The 25,995-nt window shown below is 41.2% G+C and overlaps 1 protein-coding gene across 6 annotated transcripts in view; it reads right to left on the minus strand.

Moving 5' to 3' along the window:
- Nucleotides 1-25,995, minus strand: part of frmd4bb (FERM domain containing 4Bb) — a 377,863-nt gene that overhangs the window by 225,374 nt on the left and 126,494 nt on the right. For 2 of the 6 annotated variants that reach the window (XM_043708328.2, XM_087994434.1), the window contains exon 1: nt 9,001-9,355. The exons of 1 other annotated variant lie outside the window; for it this stretch is intronic. In XM_043708328.2, coding sequence (XP_043564263.2) covers nt 9,001-9,162 — 162 coding nt within the window. In that variant the 5' untranslated portion in view covers nt 9,163-9,355. Of the gene's footprint in view, nt 1-9,000; nt 9,358-25,995 lie in introns of those variants that run through there. 3 more of the 6 variants (XM_087994437.1, XM_087994435.1, XM_043708332.2) reach the window with 3 other exon arrangements.

Below are 25,995 nucleotides of genomic sequence, written 5' to 3' on the forward strand. Positions count from 1 at the left end.
GTAATGTATTTCAAGTTCCCCATACGAGACTAGTCAAGGCCCTCACCAGAAATAGCTGCTAGATTTAGTGAATGTGGCAGCTAAGAACAGAACGGGGACCTCGATGAATATCGGAAAATTAGGACAAGTCTTAAATGAGGAATCAAGCAGGCTAAAAGGGGTCATGAAATAGCTTTAGCGAGTAGAATTAAGGAGAATCCCAAAGAATTTTATTCTTATATAAGAAGCAGGTAACTAGGGAAAGGATTGGTCCACTAAAGGATAATGAAGGAAGGCTGTGTGTCAAACCTGAGAGAATGGGTGAGATTCTGAATGATTACTTTGCATCAGTGTTCACTGAGTAGAGGATCATGATGAATCTTGAGATTAAAGATAGAAGTTTGATTAGTCTGGATCATGTTGACATAAGTAGGGAAGCTGTGTTGGGTAGACTAGAGGTTATTAAGGTGGACAAATCCCCAGGACTGGATGGGATCTATCCCAGGTTGCGGAGGGAGGCGAGAGAGGAAATAGCTGGGGCCCTGACAGATATCTTTGTAGCATCCTTAAATACAGGTGAGGTGCTGGAGGACTGGAAGATTGCTCATTTTGTCCCCCTGTACAAGAAAGGTAGTAGGGATATTCCGTGTAACTACAGACCAGTGAGCCTGACGTCGGTGGTGGGAAAGTTGCTGGAGAGGGTACTGAGGGATAGTATCTATTGATATTTAGAAAAGAATGGGCTTATCAGTGATAAGCAACATGGTTTTGTGCGGGGGAGATCATGCCTTACTAACTTAATAGAATTCTTTGAGGAAGTGACCAAGTTGATAAATGAAGGAAGGGCTGTTGATGTCATATATATGGGCTTTGGTAAGGCGTTTGATAAGGTTCCCCACGGTATGCCAATGGAAAAAGTGAAGTCATATGGTGTGCAGGGTGTTCTAGCTAGGTGGATAAAGAACTGGTTGAGCAACAGGAGACAGAGAGTAGTAGTTGAAGGGAGTTTCTCAAAATGGAGAAAGGTGACCAATGGTGTTCCACAGGGGTCAGTGTTGGGGCCACTGTTGTTTGTGATATACATAAATGATCTGGAAGATGGCATTGTTGGTATGATCAGCAAGTTTGTAGATGACATGAAGATTGGTGGAGTAGCAGATTGCATAAGGGACTGTCAAAGAATACAGGAGGATATAGATAGACTGGAGAGTTGGGCGGAAAAGTATCAGATGGATTTCAATCCAGACAAATGTGAGGTGATGCATTTAGGCAAAATTAATTCTGGAGCAAATTATACAATGAACGGAAGAGCCTTGGGAAAAGTTGATGGGCCGAGAGATCTGGGAGTGCAGGTCCATTGTATCCTGACGGTTGCTGCACTGGTGGATAGAGTGGTCAAGAAGGCATATAGTATGCTTGCCTTCATTGGACGGGGTATTGAGTATAAGAGCTGGCAAGTCATGTTAAAATTATACAAGACATTGGTTCAGCCGCATTTAGAATACTGTGTACAGTTCTGTTCGCCACATTACCAAAAGGATGTGGACGCTTTGGAGAGGGTGCAGAGAAGGTTTACGAGGATGTTGCCTGGTATGGAAAGTACTAGCTATGAAGAGAGGTTGAGTAGGTTAGGCTTATTTTCATTAGGAAAAAGGAGATTGAGGGGGACCTGATTAAGGTTTACAAAATCATGAAGGGTATAGACAGGGTGGATAGAGACAAGCTTTTTCCCAGGATGAAGGATTCAATAACGAGAGGTCAAGGTTTCAAGGTGAAAGGTGGAAAGCTTAAGGGGGATACATGCGGCAAGTACTTCACACAGAGGGTGGTGAGCATCTGGAATGCGTTGCCAGCAGAGGTGGTAGAGGCAGGCACGGGAGATTCATTTAAGATGCGTCTGGACAGATGCATGAGTAAATGGGGGAGCAGAGGGATACAGATGCTTAGGAATTGGGCGACAGGTTTAGACAGTAGATTTGGGTCAGCTCAGGCTTGAAGGGCCGAAGGGCCTGTTTCTGGGCTGTAAATTTTCTTTGTTGAATGATTGGTGGCGTTTCCTGGCATCAAAATTCATCTCGTTTGCTTGGCAAATTGGAACTGGAACTTGAATTTCTTTGATTATCCTCAGATATTTGTTCCAGAAATTGAGGTGTACAGTGTACCACTGCAGGAGACTGTGGTCCACGATGATTGAATTCAGGGCTGTTTTTTGTCCTGTGGTTTTAGGGCCTCACCTGGGGATTTGAGTTCAGGGAGAAGGCATGTCACGAATTGTCTTCAAGATTCAGCTGCTGTAGAACTCTTGTTTATTGCATGTTAATCCTATGTACATGGGTTTCTAAGAGTCACCAAGTTCAGAGCTAATTATGTTAAGAGACTGTTATCTACATTTTAGCAACCATCCATCTTTAATTGATCTGACTAGCTCCATGACATCATGCACAGATTGCTCTAGGGATGAAATAACCATACACAAGAAGCTGTTGATCCGTGCCATTAATGATGGTCTTCAACAGAAACCTAAAATACTTTTAAATTCACAATAGCACCAGCCATAATCATCTATTCTGAAAATAGAGTTGATATTGCTGCCAATGAATAGCATACAAAAAGAAATCTTGGGATATTGGTATGGGTGTAAAGGGCTGTATTTATTGTCTGTCCCTAAATGCCTTTGAAAAGATGGTGGTTAGCAACTTTTTTGAACTGCTGATAGGAGGAGACATGGTGGTGTTAGCAACAGAATTCCAAGATTTGATGCAGTGATGACCAAAGACCAGTAATAGATTTCAAGTCAGAATTAGAGAGAAAATTGTAGGTGATAGCATTTCCATGCATCTGCTTCCCTTATTCATCTATGAGGTCAAAGTCACGAGCTTAAATAAATAAAGATGCTGAAGAACCTTAGCAAATTGCTGTACTGGATCTTATAGAGGACATATATTGCAATCATCATGAGGTAATAGTGAAGGAAGTCAATCTTGATGATGGTGGATGAGCCGCAATCAATTGATCTGTTTAATCCTCGTGTCTTACTCTTCTTTTTAACCTGTGTTTGGAATTTCATTCCTCTACGCAAGTGGAGAGCACTGCTAATGTGTGTTTTTTAGATATGGATTGGTTTAGGACAGTTGCTTGCTGCAGAATTCCCAGGTTCTGACCTCTGCTTATAGCTTCATAAAATATATGACTGGTCTAGGTAAGCTTACAGAATGAAAGAAAATGTAGAGTTATGAGGATTGAAAGAAATAATGGTGGGAAAGCAGAGATCTAAATAGGGCGGCACGGTGGCTCAGTGGTTATCACTGTCGCCTTACAGCACCAGGGTCCCAGGTTCAATTCCAGCCTCGGACAACTGTCTGTGTGGAGTTTGCACATTCTCTCAGTGTCTGCGTGGATTTCCTCTGGGTGCTCCGGTTTCCTCCCACATTCCAGAGATGTGGAGGTCAGGTGATTTGGCCATGGTAAATTGCCCATAGTGTTAGGTCCATTAGTCAGAGGGAAATGGGTCAGGGTGGGTTACTCTTCAGAGGGTTGGTGTGGACTAGTTGGGCCGAAGGGCCTGTGTCTACTGTAGGGAATCTAATCTAATCTAATCTAAAAAATAAATGGTCAAATATCTGAAAACAACTATAAAGTTTAAGTTACCAGGAAAGCATTTGGCCAGAAAAATATTTCCTGCAGTGAATGAATCAAAACTAGACAAACAATGACAAAGACCGTATTCTACAAATAGTAAAAAATGCTAAGCATGAGCAGCGATCTTAAAGAAATGACTGTCAAGACTGTGATCATATTGTCCTTTGAGGGCCCTGAGAAGGCCGAAATAAAATGTTGATAAAATTGACATTTAAAGATGAGAAAGATATGATCTGTTTTTCTGGAGAAGAGTGGATTGAATCAGATGCAATGAACACAATGCAATGAAGAGGTTCTCAGGATGTTGGTGGAAGAATGCATCTGGATAAGGACTATTTTTAAAATCAATGGAATTCCAAATAGAAATGGACATCAGTGAGTATCTCCATTTGATCTTATGATAGATGGAAGCTCATTGATGAAGAAGTTGAAATGGTTTGGCTTAGGACTCTGCCTTAAGGAGTTTCTACACAAATGTCCTGGAGGGGAAATGATGGGCTGCCGACAGTCGCAAAATATTCCTTCATTCTGGATATGACTGCAGACATTGTGTGCAGAGAATCTCCTGATTCCCAATGATTTCAATTTTATGAGGGCTCAAAAACTCTTTGATGCCACACTCAGTAAAATGGCGTCTTGTTGGCAAGTGGAGTCGGTGTCCTCTCATTGCTTGAATTTAGCATTTTTGTCAATATTTAGATTACGACTATAAGGATTTGTGACTCGACAAGCTGGTGTGTTAACTGTATTTTTCAAATAACTCATACACCTCAAGGATCAGCATTTCGTACTTCATCTGAATTGAGTAACTCCTTCCAGATTCTGCTCACACAGCCAAATTCTGCAAATGACAATGTATTAGTGCATGTTAACACCAACACCACTTCCAACTGTCAGCCTCAAGACTGTCTACAATCTAGATCAATCAGAAAAAAGCTCACTAATTAGTGCAATAAACCAAGAGGCACAAATATTAGCATGAAACCATTGTCATAGTGATGTAAATAAAACAAATTTATCAAGACAGTAAATAGAAACTGATATTGAGTACATTTTGTCATGAATTTAATGTGGGTATTTAAATAATACTTCATTTACTTTACATAGTTATTGAAGTATCAAAATGCAAACAATGACAGTTTAAAACTGGTATTTTGAGAAAGCAGCAATTTGTTCTCGACTCAGTGTTAAGTAAAAGTTCCATTGTCTTTACTATAATCTACATGCCATCAGTGCAAATGTAAGTTGCTGCACAAATGGAGCTGAATGTATTGAGATTATAAATAGAGACTGAATATGTTTCACCAAGCTGAATAAAGGTAGTATCGTAAATTGTGAGCCAAAAAATATCTGTGACGCACTTTGACTGGCTGTATTTATTTGTGTGACACATTGATTCCATTCAAAGACTCTGACCACATTCAGCACTCACTCTGAGGTAGCAAGAATGTTCAAAGGCAGCCTGATAATCAGTTCCATGTGTGTAAATTGGATTAATAGGAACAACAGCAATCCGGATGTATACAGTCATGCAAAAACAACATTAAATTGAGAATTAGCTTAGTAGTCCTAAACATTACCAATTCTGACTCAAACTAATAGAAAACAAATTAATTTATCCCATAACCTATACAAGATATTCAAAATTAATAACAACACAGATGCAGTTATTAATCTTGCAACAAAAACACAATATGAATGTGAATGCTGGAAATATCAAAAATGAGTATTGGAGAAACTCAGCGGGTCTGGCAGCATCTGTGGAGAGAAACAGAATGTGTTACTTCAGAACTGAAGAGAGTAATGGGCTTTATAATTTTGAGAAAATGTGGAGGAACAAGTTGAACAGAGAACAGGACAGGACAAAGGAGATTAGAGGTCACAAGTATCACAAAATAAAGGGATTTGTAATGACTGTAGAGAAGGAGAATATATCCAGGATAGGTGTTAATGGCAGATTGTTGGTCAGCTGTGCTGAAAGCAAAATTAAGACTGCCAAAATGCATTGGTTGGGGGAAGGGAGTGGAGGTTGGAAGGGGACAGTGCTGGAGAGGGCAGTGTGAGCTGGCAGAAGGGAGTTGAGCCGGGGATAGAAAGTGAAGGACAATGCATATGATCTGAAGTTTTCAATGGAATGCTGTGCCCCAAAGGCTGCAGAATAAGGAACTGTTCTTCCAGCTTGGGTCAGACTTCATTGAGTTGGCCAAGGATGTAGTGTGTGTGTGTGTGTGTAAGGGAGAGAGAAAGACTGCTGACAAGCACTGTTACAATATAATATCCTTTCAAGTATCCCTCAATAGAAATAGCAAATCCTAGATATTTATTTCCGGAGTGTTCAATGAAAAGAATCATTAATATTATCAATGATCCCATCAGTTCACGTGATGAAAACTCATTTGTAAAACATGGTGTAATGTTACGTAGTTAAAAGGTAATGAATGCCAATGATCACAGTAAGTATCAAAGAATATTATAAAGGTTAATGCAAAAACTATTTTTAATTCACTCAAGGCATTTGAATGACACTGGCCAGCGTTTATTGCCCATCTCTAGTTGCCCTTGAGAAAATGATGTGCAGAAATAACGCCCACTGATCATTCCTAATTTTTTATGATCTGGAACAATTCAGAAATTAAGATAACGAATTGCAGATTTATTATACTTGATGCCTCTGATAATTAATCACCAGAACAAATTCTGAATTTGATTAGAAATTGCATAATTCAAATAACTTAATTTGCTTTTATACTTTTCCAGAATAGAAATAGAATCTACAAATAGGTTGCACCATTTCCAACATTAAAAGGGAAAGGCACAATGAGAAGTTTGAATTTTGTTTGTAGTTTTTAAATAAAGGCATTGCAGTGAATTACAGGAGTTCCCAAGTTATGAATGGGTCCCATTCCCAAGTATTCAGAATTTTATCTGTATGCAAGTTGGAACACAATACAGTACAGCATAAAGTATCCGTTCCTAGGTCTAAGTAATTGTAGGTTGGATGTTCATAATATACATAAATTGAGTCCATGATTTATGATAGATTTTGTAAAATGTTTGAGGTAGGGATTCAATTAGGCCTATTTTTGCTTCTGAAGAGGCCAATGCTGAAACCCTCTGGAGGTATGCAAATTTATGTGCTGCTCATTTCAATTATTTCAGTGGGCACACTGATCCATACTGCCAACCTGCCTGTGTATTCAACAGTGGGCTTAGATAACAGGATGTTGCATTGGTAACCTAAGCCTCTTAAGGCAACCTGCTTTCTTTTTTAAAAGGGGAGCTGCACTCATGCAACAGCGGGTATACCTATCTCTGGAAGGCATTCTCTGGTAGAAAAGCTCAAGAAATGGAGCACCAAATTGCGACTGCTGCCATCATGGCTGGAATATCAGCACTCAGAAGGAAAAGCCATGCTGTCACAGTAGTCCTGTTAATTTGTTCACCAATAGATTTTCAGAATTGGCGAGGCAGTGTTACAAAGGACTTCATGGAGCGTGAGCCTGTTGTTTTCTTTGAGGATGACAGCATTCATGCTCCTACCACTGACACTTCCCTTTCTGTTGCCTCTTAACTAGTCAGCATTGTAATGATATTGCCCAAAGGTGGGCCCACAAATCCACTGCTTTCTTCTCCAGTGAATGTCAGCAGCCTTTCCGAGCCATGCAACATCCATTTCGGTAGCACCAGGTCTGGCCAAGTTAAGCTGGCAAAGGTTCCATTATCTGAACTGCAATGATCACACTCCATAAATCCAGGATATTATAGAAGCAACGCTGCTTCTGCTTATCATGGAACTGAAGAACATTGCAAGACTGCAGCTCAAACGTAATAAATCTGGAACTGGTAAATATTCTGCATTATTAATACAGAGTAGGAAAGTACAAAACCCCTTCAATGCAAATAGACATGATGTGGCTCAGAAAATAAAACCACAAATGCTCTCATTTACCTCTCTCAATTTGTCTTTCTATTAGTGATGATTATCTTTTAGTTTATGAATCAGTATTCAGAAAACTGGCCACGCACAAGGTAACACCAGAATAAAAGTCACATTTTAATTTGTTATGTTTCAAATAATGTGAAATGTTTTCAACACACTCTGAGAAGAAGTTGGCTTTGAATTAATAAGAGTTCTTTGTTGCACCAGACCACTTGCTTGATAGAACTCATCAGCCATCTGCCCTATAACAACACTTACATATAATGGGAGATACACATGATACTCTTACTCTCGATTCAGATTCCAGACAGATCAGCTCACTGAATCGTTTAGCAATTCACCCAGTATAATTCTGACGTGCAGTAATCAGAAAATCCCAAGATCAAGTTAACTGACTTCATTGAGAATAGAAGTCCAAGAGGGTGAAAGGATTTCATGGGTTGAGGTCCTTATCAGGGTCTACTGATTTATGCTGCAAGGTGCCTGTGCAGATATTGGATATAACTAAGGTTGATATGAATACAATTCCCCTCAAAAGATCTGCCTATGTTCTTTGTGAAATTTCTGGTTGCTTGAATGTGGCACCAGAAAATGATGGTCCCCACTGAACTTTACCCCAGAATGAATCACATTGATCAGGGGAGGAAGGAAGGGCATGGACACAAATGATGGAACAAATCATAAGTGGTTGCAAAAGTCATGCAAATCAGATGAATGTGTCATGCATGAGTCATTGCTGATTCAGTATTAATGTCCCAACATATAAAAATAAAGTTTTAGAAACACTACAACAAGAACAGTTTTCTGAAGTAATTTCCAACAGCATGTGTTTTACAGACAGCATATCTCAGCATCCTGGCTCTGAAAAAATTATTTGATGAATATTCTTCTAATCATTTATTATGGTACACAGTCCATAAACTGTAATTGAAAGCATTCTAGCCAGGGTATTGTTTAACATTTTTGGTCCTCATGTAACACGATCCACAATTCATCTGTAGCTAAAGTAAAACAAAATTCTTGTTTCCCCTAAACATCATGGTGCAGTTCAGGTTTTAGTTTAAAGGTTTCAGATGATTTGAGTGGAGCCTGTCATTTTAAAAAATCTCCTGAATATAACTGTTGTTCCCTTAAATAGGTCCGTCTCAGTGTTTATCATTTCCTCAGGCAAGCATTTTAATGCAAAGCTTTGATGAACCAACTGACTGGTTCTCTCTTAATGGCGATTAACCTTTAATCTCCAAAGGATTAAACTACTTGTTTCAATCAAATAGAAACACATAATTGATTGCAATGTTAAAGCAATTTTTTAGCAAGGCATTGAAAAAAAATATTTACACAGAAACAAAATTACCTTGAATGAAAAACAATGACAGGCAACAAATTATTAACAATCTGAACGCACATCTCCTTGCATTAGAGAATGTGCCGTGTTAGTTTACCTGGTAAACATCACGCAAGCCACACCATGTCCTTAGTATTTGCTGACAAGCCCTCAGCCTTTCAGTATACCACCTCCTCAAAGTTGAGATTGTTAAGTTCCATACAAACCGGCTGCCATTGAACAGCAGATCTTCCATTCCACACATGAAGGTAGAAGCCATTTTAAAAAAAATATCCTCTTTCAAAGTTCAAGATTATTAATAAACTAAAATTAGACTGAGAAAACTGTTGGTTTGTTCATCAGAGTTACATTAGCTCATACTCTTGCACTGTGCATAGGGCAGGGAGCTATAAAGCATCAGGTCAGATTCTACACAAACTCTCCTTTCAGTGCACTTCCTGGGCAGACTCCAAGGCATGCCCCTGTGCTGCTTGAAGTCAGGCCAATGGCTTTCGTGGCAGAGTCCGGATGAAAAACCCCTGCACCGTTGCTTTCTAACCTAACAACTCAGACAAAACTCTATTATAACCTCACCAACTGCCAGTAAATGCTGTAATTGAATTCTCTTCTCGTTTCCTAATTTCCTGCCTGCTGTCAAAAAATTCATGATCTGAATAAAGCGAGAGCAAAACTGGCTTCAAAAGGAAAATTTATTACGCAATTCTTCAAGCTTAATAGTGTTTTGCTATCTTGCTGTCAGTCATGTACAGTAGGCAGATTATTTTTGACAATCCTCATAGATTACTTCTGTCAATGTTTCAAAATATTCAATGATGTCCTACACAAGGAAATGGAAATTTTGACATAAATGTAGCTTCAAGACTAGCAGTGAATGCCACAAAATTGGAACTGAACGTTACGTTTTTCCAGATACATTCCGCTAATCACTTACTACAAAGGAAACTGAGAAGTGATATTTTGTGTCAGTTTTCATTCAGTTGCTGCGTCTGTTTGCTTGGATCTGGATAAGGCACCACTAAAATACAACATTCATAACGCACAGAAAGTATCAGGAACTCTCCCACCGCAGAAGCTAGTTAATGACTGCACTGCAGAATTCTGCGCCCAAATGCTTAATATTTCAAATCTGTTGCAAGTTCAAAGGTTAATTGCTGGCAGACCCCAACACGTTCTTGGGCAAGAGCTGATCCTGGTTGTTAACGGTTAAAAGGGTAATTAATGTTTTTCAGTCCCTCTTCGGACTTGGATTTCCTGAGCAGACTGGGAAAAAAAATAAACTGTTCTCCATGCTACCACCCTGTATTCCCCTGAAGAAAGCTGCGCAGAGATCTTTTAACAGAACGTGCGTTGCATTTGGCTCGAAGCTTTCTCTTAGCTGTGATTCTGTTTTGGACTTCTCGGTTGGAAATGAACCATGCACATTCAAAACTAACCAGATTTAAAATTACATTCAACTCCACCAATAGCAGAAATGCAAACTCCACCCAAAGCAAAAAAAATCAGCCGTTAGCTAACAGACTATACTACAAAAAGAAGCTGGATTTATTCAATCCGTTTTTCTGTATAATCTACAGCATAGCCATTTTGGTTAGAACATTTGACCATGGATCTGTTAGCAGCTGTATTGAGTTACATTGATCCCCAACCTTCAGATAATAAGAATGAATTCACCCTGTTTCAAAATGTAACCAATATCTTTCTTTTCAAATCTGCAGCAGTTCAGGGACAAATAATGCTGCCAATCAGGAAATCATCTGCATCTACAAAATATAATTCATTTAAACACCAAGGGCTGGATGTCCCGAGGAATGGCAATCTCATGCAGATTGCATCATGATAATACAGGTATAAAAAAGAATGATTGATATTCAGCTTTAGAAGTTCTACTCTGAATGTAAATAGATGTTGGAATCAGACAGGCAATATCTATTAATAGTCACCTGATAATGGCATTCCTTCTGACATCTCTTTACATGTAGCAATGCCTCTGTCCCTGAATACTCATTGTTTTGTTTCAAAAATATACTTTATTCATTAAAAAAGTCTTTATATTCAAAAATGGTCACGGGAGCAGTTCAGTTCTGTACAGTCTTTGAATACAAAAAACCAAACATTGGAGTTTGTTTTTTCTGACCGTTCCAACGAACCCAAGGCATTTCTGCTTATGCAAGGTACATAAATTTGAGGCACCGGGAGGGTCTGATAACTTCAGCATCTTGAAGGTGTGTCAATGTGGACTATTTAAATTCATAAGTAATATGGAGAAAAGCATGAGTAAAGTTAGAGTAATAAATCAGGCATTAAATCTAATCAATGCAAATTTGTTTATTTTATTTCAGTCAATCGTTCTTAAAGGGAAAAAAGCAGAATTGTGCCAAAGCAAATTAAAAACAAAATGCCCAGTACTATTATGTTCTAGTTTCCCGCTCATCATGCAGTCTTTGCCATTAAATGTCATCAGAAAACACGGTCTTTTGTGCAGTATCTTCCCAGTCCCTGAACAATCTGGGTATTGGTGAGGAAGTTGGGAAAGTCACAAGATGCTCAGTGAGGAGCCTCTTGACAGACACAAAAGGTTCCATTTTCCAACCAAGTCCTGAATGGCAATTCAAGATTCCTGTAAGTGAGGATAAGGGGTGGAGTTACTATTATGTTTCCCTATTCTGAACCTGGAGACCTGGGTTCAAGTCCCACCTGCTTCAGAAGTATGTAATAACATCACTGAACAGGTTGCTGAAAAAAACACATACCCAGGTGTCTCAATCATGTGGTACTGTGTGAAACCTGTAATTTAATAGTATATCTGATGCCATGTCTGCCACTGCATATTATAAAACCAAGATCATGGGGATATATATTTGTTTCTATATATGTTTCTGTCTCAATGTCAGTGTAATCAACTGAACACGAACAAAACCAAATCAGAGTTTTAAAAATTAAGTGACTTGTGCCAAAAATCTTGACATTGGTGGAATCTCATGGAGGTCTGATTGACATGGGCTGTGGTGAGATTTGTGGCAGATCTGGACTAGTTTGACATTTGCAGCATCTAACATCAGCTTTTATGCCTTTGGTGAACAGTGAGGAGAATGTCCACCAGACACTGGCATTTTGCCAATTAAGGGGGAATTATTGCTTGTTAACCATCTTGTAAACAGCCCAACTCACCCACTAATCTTCAGCTTTCTACCGTACCAAGCATGCTGAAAAAGCTCAACATTGAGATAACATGATACTGAAATTGCATCCTCTGACTAGGACCCCAGGCCCCTGGAGAATCACTGTGCCACCTTCTCCTTCTCTGACATCTTCACAAATGTCTTTGACCAAGCAGGGCACTTGACATGCCACTGCTTAGCTGGGTACACAGGGGTCTTCTATTGATGATGCAGGTCTTTCAATGGATATTAACTGAGTGGGGTGCATTGCTTTGGGAACAGTGTGGGGCAAGCTGGAGATAGAATCAGATAGGGAGCACACCACAATGGGTAGGGTATCTAAGTAATAATGAACACTTGCTAAGATATGGTAAGAGCTCATGTTAGACGTTGTGGCAAGAAACCCCACCAAGATTACTTGTCGCTACTCTAAGAAAGAAATATTACGTCCATTGCAGGTTTCTGCCATTCAGACACATTGGTTTAAGATTCAGTTCATTCAATTGGGCCACACACAACTTGAAAGAATGAGATTCCATCAGTTGCATTGGTTTGGCAAAGCTCGACAAATTACACTTTCTTTGGCTCATATTTTAGAAATGTTTTCATGTCAAAGGAGTTTCACTTATCCAGAAATTGGCTAGGGCACACCAATCAAACCAGTCGACAGCTTGTTGTAATTTTTAAGTGTCTTTGAATTATTTTCAAATAAGTTACGCACAGGCAGAAAACTGGTCTCATGACTAAAATATTTATTTTAGCAGAAAGTACACTTAAATACATCAAGTTTTTTTAAAAAGAAAGGTATGTACCCAATGTTGTGTTAAGGGCTTTAGGACCTTGGAGCAGACTTGTGATGATGTTGTGCAGCTGCTCCCTACTGGACATAAAGAGCAGAGTTTGCAGAACCAGTTCTGTCTATAGAGGAGTTGAGATTGGACTGATATAGAAGTAGTTATAGATACTAGTTTCTTAAAACGGGGGAAAGTGAGGGCTGCAGATGCTGGAGATCAGAGCTGAAAATGTGTTGCTGGAAAAGCGCAGCAGGTCAGGCAGAATCCAGGGAACAGGAGAATCGACGTTTCGGGCATAAGCCCTTCAGGAATCCTGAAGAAGGGCTTACGCCCGAAACGTCGATTCTCCTGTTCCCTGGATGCTGCCTGACCTGCTGCGCTTTTCCAGCAACACATTTTCAGCTCTTAAAATGGGGGATCCAAGATGGCGCCGATCTAAGAAGATGGCACTGCAGAGCTCTGCATCGCAGCACAAGTGGGATGATCTTTCAGCCCGGCCAACCTGGACCATCACAACATCTTGGGACTCCGGAAAGATCGTGGAGTCCCAAGAAACTTCTAAAAGTTAACTAACCTGCGTTTCCAGCCATCCAGAGATGCCGATAAAGGGAGGAGGAGCATCCGGAGACCGGGCCGCAGGATTCTCGGAGTCAATTACTTTCCAGGTCCTGGTGAATGAGCTCGCAAAATCTCGCAAGATGTTGGGGAAACAGATTGAAGAGAAGCTGACTCCAATCTCTCTCATGCTGCAGAAGCATGAGCAGCAACTGGGAGATCTGGAGAAGAGGATGGATGAGGTGGAGCACAGGGTCACAGCGGTGGAAGCTGATGCCAGTTCTGGAGACGCAGGTCTATAATTTGTGCGACCAAGTGGATGATCTTGAGAACAGGGGCAGGAGAAAAACATTCGGATCATTGGTCTGCCTGAAGCTAAGAAAGGTGAGCGGCCTGTGGAACTTGTTGAGGATTGGCTGCCGAATTCCTTGACTTGGAGGCTGGCATGAGAGGATTAAAGATGGAGAGGGCTCACCGGGTCGCTGCGCAGAGATCGGGTTTGGGTCAATGTCGTTGTCCTCTCCTGGTGCGGTTCCATCATTACCGGGATAAGGAAAGAGTCACAGAGGCTTTCAGAGTCCAGGGGAAGGATCCGACGGCTCTAATTTATGAGGGCTCCAAGATCATGTTCCTTCAGGACTTCTCAGCAGCGGTGATCCAGAAACAAAAATCTTATGATGGTGTCAAGAGAAGACTGAGGGAGCTTGGGATTCAGTACTCCCTGAGGTATCCAGCGGTGCCTCGAGCACCTTAGATGGATCCATACAGCTCTCTGACATGTCGGAGAAGGCAAGAGACTTTGTGGACAAATTAACCTAATTTGAACAATTTTAGTGTGTATAAACAGTGTTGTTTGGGTATGTCTTTATCGTTTTGTAAAAGAAACGGAGGACGTCCAGTTGGAGCTTTATTTTTCTGTCGGTAATAATTTGGTTTAAACTACGTTTGGCGGCGGTTGAGATGTACATTTTCAATTTCTAAGTTAGGTTATACCAAAGGATGGGTGGGGTATTTATTCCTTTTTAAAAAAATTTTTCAAAAATTCATCTTAGTATTCTATGGTGTGTTTACTCTTTTCTGCTTATGTTTGCGGTGCAGCTCTAGCTGGGAGAAGTGAAAGTGTTTGGGATGGTTAGGTGCCTACTTATGGGCAGTTTGGGATGGGTAGTTACCCCCTCTGGGCAGGGGGTGAGTTCCCCTACTCAGCCCTGTTGGCTCTTTATATGTTGTTTTGTTTTTGGTTTTCGTTGTTTTTAATTTTTAATAGTTTTGTAGGTTTCTTAAATGCAGTGGTTTTAGCTTAAGTAGTTTTATATTTGGTGGATCATATGACACTAAGGCTTAGCGATTTGTGGTTCGGGTTCCTCCTGTCTGGAATTTAAAATGTTATTGTAGAAGGTTATAGCTAATGACTTGATTAAATGGTGTACCTGGAATGTCAAGGAAAGTCACTCACCAATTAAGAGGAAAAAAGTAGTCTTGGGTCTTAGAAAGGAGAAGGTGGATATTGTTTGTTACAGAAGACACACTTGGATGACAAGGAGCATCTGAAATTACATCAGAATGGCTTTGACTGAGTTTATTTTTCATCACTTAATACCAGAAGTAGGGGAGTGGCTATATTGGTTAGGAAGAATCTCCCATTTAAGTTGTTAGAGTGTGTTAAAGACACACATGGGTGTTTTGTAATTCTTAAAGCCTTGATAAATGGGGAAGAATATGGTGTTTTAAAGTTTATCCCCTTAATTTTTCAGTCGATTCTTTTTCTCAACTGATACCCTCTGTACAAACTAAACTGTTAGGATCTGTGTGGGGAGTTAGGGTTGGTGGACATTGGGAGGTGTCTCCACCCTACAGACAGGGATTTTACATTTTTCTCCAATTTACACAGACATCACACTAGGATTGATTTTTTTCTGACCCCTGTGGTAACCCTGGATTTGCTGGCATCTTATACGATTGGTAATATTACCATGTCTCGATCATGCTCCAATGTACCTTATGGTTAAGGTTACAGACGTTACAGTGGGTTTGAGACACTGCTGAATGGAGCCCTTCATCCTCAAGGATAAGACATTTGTGGAGTATTTCTCCAGGGAACTTTGGGCATTTCTAGACATCAACTTAGGCTCGGTTGATAGAGTCACAGAGATGTGCAGCATGGAAACAGACCCTTCGGTCCAACCCGTCCATGCCAACCAATTATCACAACCTAATCTAGTCCCACCTGCCAGCATCCAACCCGTATCCCTCCGAACCATTCCTATTCATATACCCATCCAGATGCCTTTTAAAATGTTGCAATTGTACCAGCCTCCACCACTTCCTCTGGCAGCTCATTCCATACACATACCACCCTCTGCGTGAAAAAGTTGCCCCATAGGTCTCTTTTATATCTTTCTCCTCTCACCCTAAACCTATGCCCTGTAGTTCTGGACTTCCCCGCCCATAGGGAAAACACTGTCGATTTATCTCATCCATGATTTGAAGATGCCGGTGTTGGACTGGGGTGTACAAAGTTAAAAATCACACAACACCAGGTTATAGTCCAACAGGTTTAATTGGAAGCACACTAGCTTTTGGAGCGTCGCTCTTCATCAGGTGGTAGTGGAGGGCTCAATCCTAACACACAGAATTCTGGACTATAACCTGGGGTTGTGTGATTTTTAACTTTGTTCACTCCAGTCCAACACTGGCATCTCCAAATTGTGTGTGTGTGCGCGCAGAGTGTCTTAAGTCTGTGAGGGGGTGCATGTGAGAGTGTGGGACTGTGTGTGTGTGTCTGTGTATATGTGTGTCCGTGCGTATATGTGTATAGGAGTGCCTGTGTGTGTGTGTGAGAGAGTGTGTGTGTATGTAGGAGTATCTGTGTGTGTGTACAGTGCAATGATGATCACCTGTAATGTGACATGAACCCAAAGTCCCGGTTGAGGCCCTCCCTATGGGTACCGAACTTAGCTATCAGCCTCTGCTTGGCCACTTTTCACTGCTGCCTGCCGGGCCTCAACCGGGACCTTGGGTTCATGTCACATTACAGGTGACCACCATTGCACTATACACACACACACACTCCTATTCACACATACACATGGACACACATATACACAGACGTGCACACAGACACCCATACACACTCCCATCGTCACACATGTACCCTCTCACAGACTTAAAACACTCTGTACTCACTACACGCAAACATACACTTTCTCACACTCAACCCCCAACCCAGAAAGACAGACACACACAGACAGACAAACAAAGACCCACATGCACAGATATACTTTGTGGGGTGAATTTGTACTTGCAGGGTTACATTGTACTTTGCTCAAAAACTACATGAATTCACATAAAACTCCATTATCTCACTTTTTAAGATTAGAATCAATCTAAACATCATGGCATAGACAGAGAACACAGAGGGCCAACACCTTCAACATATTTCTAGCTATCACCATTGTTAACAGCTAATCTGAGAATGCAACGTTTTGAAAAAAAGGTTTTGTGATTTACACATGAAAGAAGTGAAACTATCATTGTATTCTAACAGATGAAAGGCTTAACAGACAATCAACTTTTCAATGTATAATTTCAGTTACATCACATTGTAAATGTTTGCTATAAATTCTGTGTGTTAGGATTGAGCCCTCCACTACCACCTGATGAAGAAGCGTCACTCTGAAAGCTAGTGTGCTTCCAATTAAACCTGTTGGACTATAACCTGGTGTTGTGTGATTTTTAACTTTATCCTATCCATGCCCCTCATGATTTTATAAACCTCTACAAGGTCACCCCTCACCCTCCGACACTCCAGGGAAAACAGTCTTAGCCTATTAAACCTCTCCCTATAGCTCAAATCCTCAACCCTGGCAACATGCTTGTAAATCTTTTCTGAACTTTTCAAGTTTCACATCTTTCTGATAGGAAGGAGACCAGAATTGATGCAATATTCTAACAGCGGCCTAACCAATGTCCTGTATAGCTGCAACATGACCTCCCAACTCCTATACTCAATACTGTGACCAATAAAGGTAAGCATACCAAATGCCTTCTTCACTATCCTATCTACCTGTGACTCCACTTCCAAGGAGCTATGAACCTGCACTCCAACGTCTCTTTGTTCAGCAACACTCCGTAGGACCTTACCATTCATATAAGTCCTGCTAAGATTTGCTTTACCAAAATGCAGCACCTCACATTTATCTGAATTAAACTCCATCTGCCACTTCTCAGCCCATTGGCCCATCTGGTCAAGATCCCGTTATCATCTAAGGTAAATTTCTTTGCTGTCCACTGCACCTCCAGTTTTGGTATCATCTGCAAATGTACTAACTATACCTCTTATGCTCACATCCAAATCAATCATTTATATAAATGACGAGAAGTAGTGGACCCAGCACCGATCCTTGTGGCACTCCACTGCTCACAGGCCTCCAGTTTGAAAAGCAAGCCTCCACCACCACCCTCTGTCTTCTACCTTTGAGCCACTTCTGTATTCAAATAGCTAGTTCTCCCTGTACTCAATGAGATAACCTTGCTAACCAGTCTCCCAAGGGGAGCCTTGTCGAATGCCTTACTAAAGTCCATACAGATCACATCTACTCCTCTGCTCTCATCAATTCTCTTTGTTACTTCTTCAAAAAACTCAATCAAGTTTGTGAGACATGATTTCCCATGCACAAAGCCATGTTGTCTATCCCTAATCAGTCCCTGCCTTTCCAAATACATGCACATCCTGTCCCCTCAGGATTCCCTCCAATAACTTGCCTACCACCGAAGTCAGGCTCACTGGTCTGTAGTTCCCTGGCTTGTCCTTACCACCTTTTAAAACAATGGCACCACGTTAGCCAACCTCCAGTCTTCTGGCACCTCACCTGTGACTATCGATGATATAAAAAATTCATCTGTCGTCTGGGAAACTGCCAAAGCCTATGGAAGGGGGTTAATTATTTCCTATTCTGCCAGTAGGAAGCGGCAGAAGGGTGAGCAGCAATGTCTCTTGAAGCACGGTTGAAGGCAGCTGAGAAGGCTTACTTTGACAGACCCTCATTGGTCAAACTACAAAGGATTACGGCGCTGCGTTCTGCATTAAATTCCATGCTCACGCAGATTGCAAAGAAGGAGCTGGCTTTTGCAAAGCAAAAGTTTTATGAGCATGGGGACATGCCACACAAATACTTAGTTATCTCGCCAGGAAAAGGAATGTCCCACAAGCCATTACAGTGATTAGGGAAGTGTCTGGGAACCTAACATATGATACTAAAAAGATTAGTATGGCTTTCCAGAGATTTTACTCAAAGTTATACCAATCTGAGGATTGTGAGGAGGGGTAGGCCAAAATGGAATTTTTTTTTTTTAAGGATCTGAAGCTCCCAGGCATGACTCCCAAACAAGAGTCCTTTCTCAATGCCCTTTTACCAGAACAAGAAGTGCAGGAAGCTCTGAGGCAGCTTCAGAGTGGAAAGGCACCTGGTCCTGACGGGCTTCCCAGTGAATTCTATAAGGAATTTATACGTATACTGTCAGGCCTGATGCTGAATATGTTTCATGATTCATACAGTCATGATTGTCTCCCACCATCTCAGAGAGAGGCCAATATTTCCCTTTTTTAAGAATAAGTGAAAGACCCAGAAGACTGTGCTTCGTATAAGCCCATCTCACTCTTAATTGTGGACTGTAAAATCCTCTCTAAGACTCTTGTGTTAAGGCTGGAGACTGTGTTACCTTCTATTATTAAAGAGGATCAGACGGACTTCATAAAGGGTCACACAACCTCCAATAATGTTAGGAGGCTGCTTAATGTAATTCAAGCAAGTCAACAACAGTCAATACAGGAATTGGTGATTTTTCTAGATGCAGAGAAGGTATTTGACCGAGCTGAGTGATTGTACCTTTTTAATACGCTGGAGCGGTTTGGTTTGGGCAAAGTCTTTATAAGATGGATAAAGGTTCTCTGTGGTGGCCCCCTCTCAGCCTGATACAAAGATTTGCGCATTTGGCGCTTTTTCGGGACACAAGATTAATTTTGCGAAATCAGAGGCTATGCCTATGGGTAGTCTTACAAAGGAGCTAGGTCTTGAGGACAACTACAGATTCCCAATTAGGTGGTCACAGAGGAGTTTTGTGTATTTGGGCATATTCATTACTCCAGTTCTGGACTGGCTGTTCAAAACCGATTTTCTCAAATTATTTGGGTAAAATTAAACAAGACATTCAAAGATGGGAAGCACTTCCCGTTCTCGTGGTTGGGTTGGATGAATACGATGAATATTCTTCCCCGTTTACTATACCCAATACAGATGCTCCCCCTGATTTTCAATAAGCAAACATTCAGGAGACTGAACGGCTGGTTCAACTCCTGTATTTGGCATCGTAAGTGACCCCTCATTAAATTAGCTAAACCGCAACTGCCTCACAGATTGGGGGGGAAGTGTACCTTCCAGGCATTAAAAATTACCTACTAAGCTCCCTTTTGTCCTATGTGAGTGATTGGGCTTATGGGGACCCTTTTTCAAAGTGGCAAGACATCGAAGCCTCCCAGGCAAGGTGACCCCTTACCAGTTTGCTGTTTTTGGACAAAATGAGGACAGTTAGGAAATATTGCTGTAACCCAGTAGTCATCAATACTGTTAAAGCATGGAGGCAATTTGGCAGAGGGAAGGCAATATTGGAAAAACTACTTCGTTTGCACCTTTAGTCGGTATGCCGGGTTTTCAACTGGGGATGATAGATTCAGGATTTAAAAGTTGGGCAGCAAGGGGTGTCTCTTGCATGGGCGATTTATTTGAGGGAGACGTAATGATGTTCTTCAATCAGTTAGTACAGATGATCTAATAGAGAACTCTTTCGTTTTTTTCAAGTTAGGGATTTTATTAAAAAAAAATTGCACTTTTGACTGATCCCTATAAATCCGATATAGAGAGGGGGGTGCTAAGTGCTAAGGGTACACGTCCTCTCAGTACTTTATATGTTTCATGATTCATACAGTCATGATTGTCTCCCACCATCTCTGAGAAAGGCCAATATTTCACTTATTCTTAAAAAAGGGAAGGACTGGGAGGTGCTTTCTCAGATAAGTTTGATCAACTCTGCAGGATGTGGGAGAGAGAGTTGGGTGTTGAAGTTTTCTCAGAGGCATGGGAGGATATTGGGGAGAATGCAAGGATACCCATGCTTTACAGTTGAAGATTCTCTAAAGGGTCCACTTGGCTATGGACCGTTTGTTAAACCAGGGGTATCTTCAGCATGTCCCAAGTGCAAGGTGTTTACGGGCACTCTTACCCATTGTCTCTGGTCTTGCGATAGACTTCAAGCATATTGGAGTCTGTGTAAGAATGGAGAAGGACCTTCTCTTTCTCTCTCCTTCTGGGCCTACCCACTGTGTTCCCTGCAGACGTGCATAAGAAAATCTTTTCAATATTCTCACGTTCTGTGCAAGAAAGAATATCTTGCTAGGTTGGATATCCTAAAAACCCCCGGGCCTGTCAGGTTGGTGGAAGATTGATATGGAGCATATTCTCTTGGATTTTCTCACAGATATGGTACACCACAAAACTGAGAATTTTTATAAGACATGGCAGCCCTTTTTGGAATACCTGGACACATATCTATCTGCCACACCAACAAGGGCTTTTATATAGCCATAACGATTGTGTTTTACAAGTCCATTATCCAGGGAGCATGAGTGTTTTGTTTGGCTGGGCTGAGTTATTACTATTTATTAGTTTGTTGGGTTTTTTTTAAGTTAAATAGTCAGTTTTGATTTTTCTGTTCTATACTTTTCTATATATATTTATACATTTGGACATGAGGGTGGATTGGGTTTTTTTAACTTCAGTTTTTGTATTGTTTTGTACTTGTAATATGTAAAAATCTATTTTTCCAATAAAAATATATTTTTAAAAAACGATTAACACAGTCAGATTAGGGTCAAAAAGTGTGGTGCTGGAAAAGCATAGCCAGTCTGGCGGCATCCGAGGAGCAGGGAAGTTGACATTTCAAACATAAATACTAATGCTCGAAACGTCGATTCTCCTGCTCCTCGGATGCTGCCTGACCGGCTGTGCTTTTCCTGCACCATACTTTTTGATTCTGATCTCTAGCATCTGCAGTCCTCACTTTCTCACAGTCAGATTAAAGTCTGGTATATCTCAGATTACCCTCTTTAATTGATTTTAGACTTAATATTCAATGATTAAGGTTTGAAAGAAACCCAAGGCTGAAGACAGTTCTTGACCTCACTTTCTCCTTGACCAGTCCATCTTGAATCCAAACTCTTCGATGTGGGCACAAAAGGAGCAGGATAGATAGTTCTGTTATACTGGTTGACAATGCTTTGTTCAGGCTGATGTTATGTTTCTGATTACACAAACTAATTTTGGCAGGAATTTGAACTGTAACCTAGCTCATATCATTTCACATACTTGGAACTCAAATTCAAGATTGAGCCAAAAAAAGAAATGGTTACCCTCTACAACTGCACTCCCAATTCATTAAAAACACAGAAAAAGTTACATAATATTTTGTCATTAGTGAACCCTTTGGATTAAATATGTAGTTTGTCACAATCAGTCCACCAACTTTATCTTATGATATTGTGAGGAAGCAGGAACTTTATTTTTGACAGCGACAGTTGACAGAGCGAGAAAACCAGGTGAATTCTCATCGGAATAATATTGAAACTGAGCAGGCCAAACTTCAGGGAAAGAAAGAGTTTTAGCACATTTGATCATTACTGCCAATGCATTCAATTTGAAACTGCATCTGTCGGCATCACAATTTAAAAAATAAAACACTGCAACACTTTCCAAGAATGGAGAAAATATGAGAAAAGTACCAAAGTCAAAGAAAATTAGTTCCACACAGAAGACCTCTGTGCAAATCAAAGGAAGTTAGCAGCCAATTTCAGGAATTAGATGTGGTGGAACAATTGGTTTGACTCCAATCCATTCTTTCAAGTAAATATGAGTGGCTTAGATCCCCAATTCTATCAGATACTTGAGTTACAAATCAATGAGTTAATATGGAGATAATTACTATGTAAAATGATATTGAGCTAATCAAGAGACAGTGATTTTTGTGTACTCAAACACAGAAAATTACCTGCTTCCATCATTCTGTACATTTGAAGTGGAAGCATTTTTTGACTCCACTTTCCTTTGACACAGCGTTCTCCCAAATGAAGATAATCAAGTCCCAAGTATCGAAAATTCCCCCTCACAGACACCCATTTGATGGGCTGTATAGGAGTAGTGTCTCAAACTACAATTCAGACTTCAAGACACTGGCAGATAATACACACACACAGGCATGACAATGAGACTTGGTGACTAGAGGACAAAATTAATCACATAATATACTTGGTCTTAGATTTATATTGCAGTAAAAATAAAATATAATTCTGGATTTTCTTCAGGGTAGATCCTTGGTTGCACTTAAATTCAATATGTGATCATGCTCAGAAAGGTGAAGGACCACTGTTCTACTCAATTTAAATAAGATGCTTGTATTCTGATACTCAAATTCTTCTTAATGTTGGCATACAATTTGTCTTACTAATAACTAATTCTTGTTAGCTTTCAGTGACTTATGAACAAGGACACTCAAGTCCCTTTGAATCAATACTTCCCAATCTTTACAGTTTACAAAGTACTCTGCACCTCCAATCCTCTAACCAAAGTGGATAACATCACATTTATCCACATTATGTTACATCCATTACTGACTCACTTGCCTATTAGTTCTTTGTACTGTCCTCACAACACAGTCCCACCTACTTTTGAGCCAACCATAAACATTTCTGTGATTAGTCAGCCCGCTCCCACCCCCCAATGTTGAACTTTTCCAGACATTTTGGGCATGAATGTGCTCCCCGCTGCTGTTTATTTTGAGTGTTGCTGCCCAATCCAAGTTTCCAAAATGTGTCAAATCAGCCTCAGAAGCTGCTTGCTATCATGACCCGCTAACTGCAAAGCTTTCAGCACAGCTTATTGTTCTCCCCAACAGTACACATGACACAAGCTGCATCACAAGTGTTGTGTGTATCATTCTGAATGTCTCCAGTTGTCAAAGCACTAACTCCAGTGTTGCTACATTGCCAAATATTGTGACCTCCAAGTTTAAGTAAACGTGATGCGTCCCTGCAGAGTACACTACACTTCGTGGTGGGTAAATAAAGACACTGTGGGATTTCCCCATAGGTTTATTTGCAGAATCTTAAACATAGTAACGTGTTTCTACGTCTGCCAGACACTTAGTTCAAAATGTAGTTAAAAATATTTTTGAAGCAAGGCAAGAAACTCTGTTACTTTGTGTATTTGTACAACGCTGTCCTAAATCTGTTGCTATTTGAGAGTTGATGGACATAGTTTTCAATGAAGCATACTCTAGTAATCAAATGTTGACATTTGTTTGGCAACTCTCAGCCATTTCCATCAGATTTCAGTGAGGTAATATTTCAATTCTTTGAAAAACGGGCCATAGCAGTATCAAATAGTTACTGTGGCATTAAGTTGGCTGACTCAGAGTGCGCTGTGTTTCAGTTTGAGGCGGATAATTGCAATTTGTCTTGAAGTAGGACACAGCTGAAGATATGTGTGCAAGAATATGAATACAAAACAGCAGTCACTGGATTAGAGAACCATAGAGCAAAGATCCCAAAATACACCAGCCTTACTGTTAATTGAAACTATCCCACTCAATGTAAAAAATATCAGCCTGCAAACTGAACACATTAACAGCAGTTACAGAAACTTTTTGGTCAAAAAAGTAATAAAGTTATACAAACACCACAAAAAGCTCAACTGACTTTCCAGCGTAGAGGGGCCCATGTTTACTTCTTGTTCCATGCTGTGTCAGCTGATTTAATCTAGAAAGGATGCCATTGAATCCCAGCTGCAATGTGCACAAAATGCATCCAGTAGGGACAGGACTCAGACCTGAATGCCAGTACTGAATGTTTTGTCAGAAAATCAAGAATTCCACATAAAGGATAGTCACTGATAGGCAGTCAGCATTTCCAAGAGGAGGGATGGATATTCCTTCATTTCTCTAATTCTTGTACAACTCTCCTCCCTTCACCAACATTGTTGGCCATGCATTCTGATTCATGTGTCCCGCCCTCCTTCTAATGAATTTGCTCTTCTCTCCTTTAGGAAGACACTCCTTAAATCCATTTCTTTGACCAAGTCATCTCATTTCTGCTTCTGGTTCAGCATCTTTTGCTTTTTACAGCTGAATATTTTACGACCAGATGCAACCATATAAGATTCTGGATTAGACTGGTGCTGGAAGAGCACAGCAGTTCAGGCAGCATCCGAGGAGCAGTAAAATCGACGTTTCGGGCAAAAGCCCTTCATCAGGAATACAGGCACAGAGCCTGAAGTGAGAGGAGGGTGGGGGTGGGGAGAAAGTAGCATAGAGTACAATAGGCGAGTGGGGGAGGGGATGAAGGTGATAGGTCAGGGAGGAGGGTGGAGTAGATAGGTGGAAAAGAAGATAGGCAGGTAGGACAAGTCATGGGGACAGTGCTGAGCTGGAAGTTTGGAACTGGGGTGAGGTGGGGGGAGGGGAAATGAGGAAACTGGTGAAGTCCACATTGATGCCCTGGGGTTGAAGTGTTCCGAGGCGGAAAATGAGGCGTTCTTTCTCCAGGCATCTGGTGGTGAGGGAGCGGCGGTGAATGAGGCCCAGGACCTCCATGTCCTCGGCAGAGTGGGAGGGAGAGTTGAAATGTTGGGCCACAGAGCGGTGTGGTTGATTGGTGCGGGTGTCCCGGAGATGTTCCCTAAAGCGCTCTGCTAGGAGGCGTCCAGTCTCCCCAATGTAGAGGAGACCGCATCGGGAGCAACGGATACAATAAATTATATTGGTGGATGTGCAGGTAAAACTCTGATGGATGTGGAAGGCTCCTTTAGGGCCTTGGATGGAGCTGAGGGAGGAGGTGTGTGCACAGGTTTTGCAATTCCTGCAGTGGCAGGGGAAGGTGCCAGGACGGGAGGGTGAGTTGAAGGGAGGCGTGGACCTGACCAGGTAGTCATGGAGGGAACGGTCTTTGCGGAAGGTGGAAAGGGGTGGGGAGGGAAATATATCCCTGGTGTGGGGTCTTTTTGGAGGTGGCGGAAATGTCGGCGGATGATTTGGTTTATGCGAAGGTTGATAGGGTGGAAGGTGAGCACCAGGGGCGTTCTGTCCTTGTTATGGTTGGGTCTGAGGGGGGAGGTGCGGGATGTGGACGAGATGCATTGGAGGGCATCTTTAACCACATAGGAAGGGAAATTGCGGTTTCTAAAGAAGGGGGCCATCTGGTGTGTTCTGTGGTGGAACTGGTCCTCCTGGGAGCAGATACGGTGGAGGAATTGGGAATACGGGATGGCATTTTTGCAGGAGGTGGGGTGGGAAGAGGTGTAATCCAGGTAGCTGTGGGAGTCAGTGGGTTTGTAATAAATGTCGGTATCAAGTCGGTCGTCATTAATGGAGATGGAGAGGTCTAGGAAGGGGAGGGAGGTGTCAGAGATGGTCCAGGTAAATTTAAGGTCAGGGTGGAATGTTTTGGTGAAGTTGATGAATTGCTCAACCTCCTCGCGAGAG

The sequence above is a fragment of the Chiloscyllium plagiosum genome, unplaced genomic scaffold, assembly GCF_037043375.1.
Source record: "Chiloscyllium plagiosum isolate Xiang-an unplaced genomic scaffold, Cpla_swu_hap1 HiC_scaffold_14, whole genome shotgun sequence".
Taxonomy (NCBI): Eukaryota; Metazoa; Chordata; class Chondrichthyes; order Orectolobiformes; family Hemiscylliidae; genus Chiloscyllium; species Chiloscyllium plagiosum.